This window comes from Rana temporaria (genome assembly GCF_905171775.1).
Source record: "Rana temporaria chromosome 9 unlocalized genomic scaffold, aRanTem1.1 chr9y, whole genome shotgun sequence".
Classification (NCBI taxonomy): Eukaryota; Metazoa; Chordata; class Amphibia; order Anura; family Ranidae; genus Rana; species Rana temporaria.
In genome coordinates, this window is record NW_024404483.1 from 1 (window position 1) to 1,019 (window position 1,019).

The following is a 1,019-nucleotide window of genomic DNA, read 5'->3' on the forward strand; positions in this document are numbered from 1 at the left end:
CCCTCCCCTCTCTTCTCCTCCCCTCTCCTCTCCTCTCCTCCTCTCCCCCCCCTCCTCCCCTCCCCTCCCCCTCCCCTCCCCCTCCCCTCTCTTCTCCTCCCCTTCCCTCTCTTCTCCTCCCCTCTCCTCCCCTCTCCTCCCCCTCTCCTCCCCTCTCTCCTCCCCTCCCCTCTCTCCCCCTCCCCTCCCCTCTCTCCTCCCCCTCCCCTCCCCTCTCTCCCCCTCTCCTCTCCTCCCTCCCCCTCCCCTCTCTCCTCCTCTCTCCCCCCCCCTCCCCCCCCCCCCTCCTCTCTCTCCTTTCCCCTCCTCTCTCCCCCTCCCCTCCTCTCTCCCGTTTCCTCTCCACTCGCAGTTTGAACTCCCACCGTCTCCCGTTGCCCGGCTACAAGATGCAGAAGGTGAAGTCCGGCGGTATGAAGAGGTTTTGCCACGTCCTCTCCTCGCCCTGCAATGACGCCCCTTTCACACCCCTCCTGTGTCACCCCGATGAGGGGCCGGGGGGCCGACTCGTTTGTGTTCCTTCATTCAAAGGCACCATCACCGTGGCGGAGGCCCACGGGGACCCGAGCGCTCTTCACACCATCCCGGACCGGCCCCCGCTGTCCATCCCCCCGGGGCTGAAGCAGAGATTCCAGCCGTTCGGCGCTCTTCCACCCAAAGGCGGCGGTGCGGGGGACTCGCTCCGCAGCGCCAAGAAAAAGAAGAAGGCAAAAAAACGCAGACGGGAGGAAACGGGACACTAAACCCCCAACGTGGCTCATGATTGGATAAATTCTATCATATAGAGATCAATAAATACTTTTTTTTCTAAGAAGTGTCATGGCTGATCTGTATTACTTCCACCGTCCACTAGGGGGCGTATCTGTATTACTTCCACTGTCCACTAGGGGGCGGATCTGTATTACTGCCACCGTCTACTAGGGGGCCGATCAGTATTACTGCCACCGTCCACTAGGGGGCTGATCTGTATTACTGCCGCCCGTCCACTAGGGGGCTGATCTGTATTACTGCCGCCCGTC

General features: G+C 61.6%; 1 protein-coding gene across 1 annotated transcript; it reads left to right on the top strand.

Moving 5' to 3' along the window:
• Positions 1-350: 350 nt before the first annotated feature.
• Positions 351-811, top strand: POLR1G (RNA polymerase I subunit G; the record flags this gene model as incomplete). The annotated part of the gene is given in 1 exon segment (XM_040334462.1): positions 351-811. A coding segment is annotated over 1 exon segment (393 nt), but the record flags the coding sequence as incomplete, so codon positions are not given.
• Between the last annotated feature and the right edge of the window lie 208 nt (positions 812-1,019).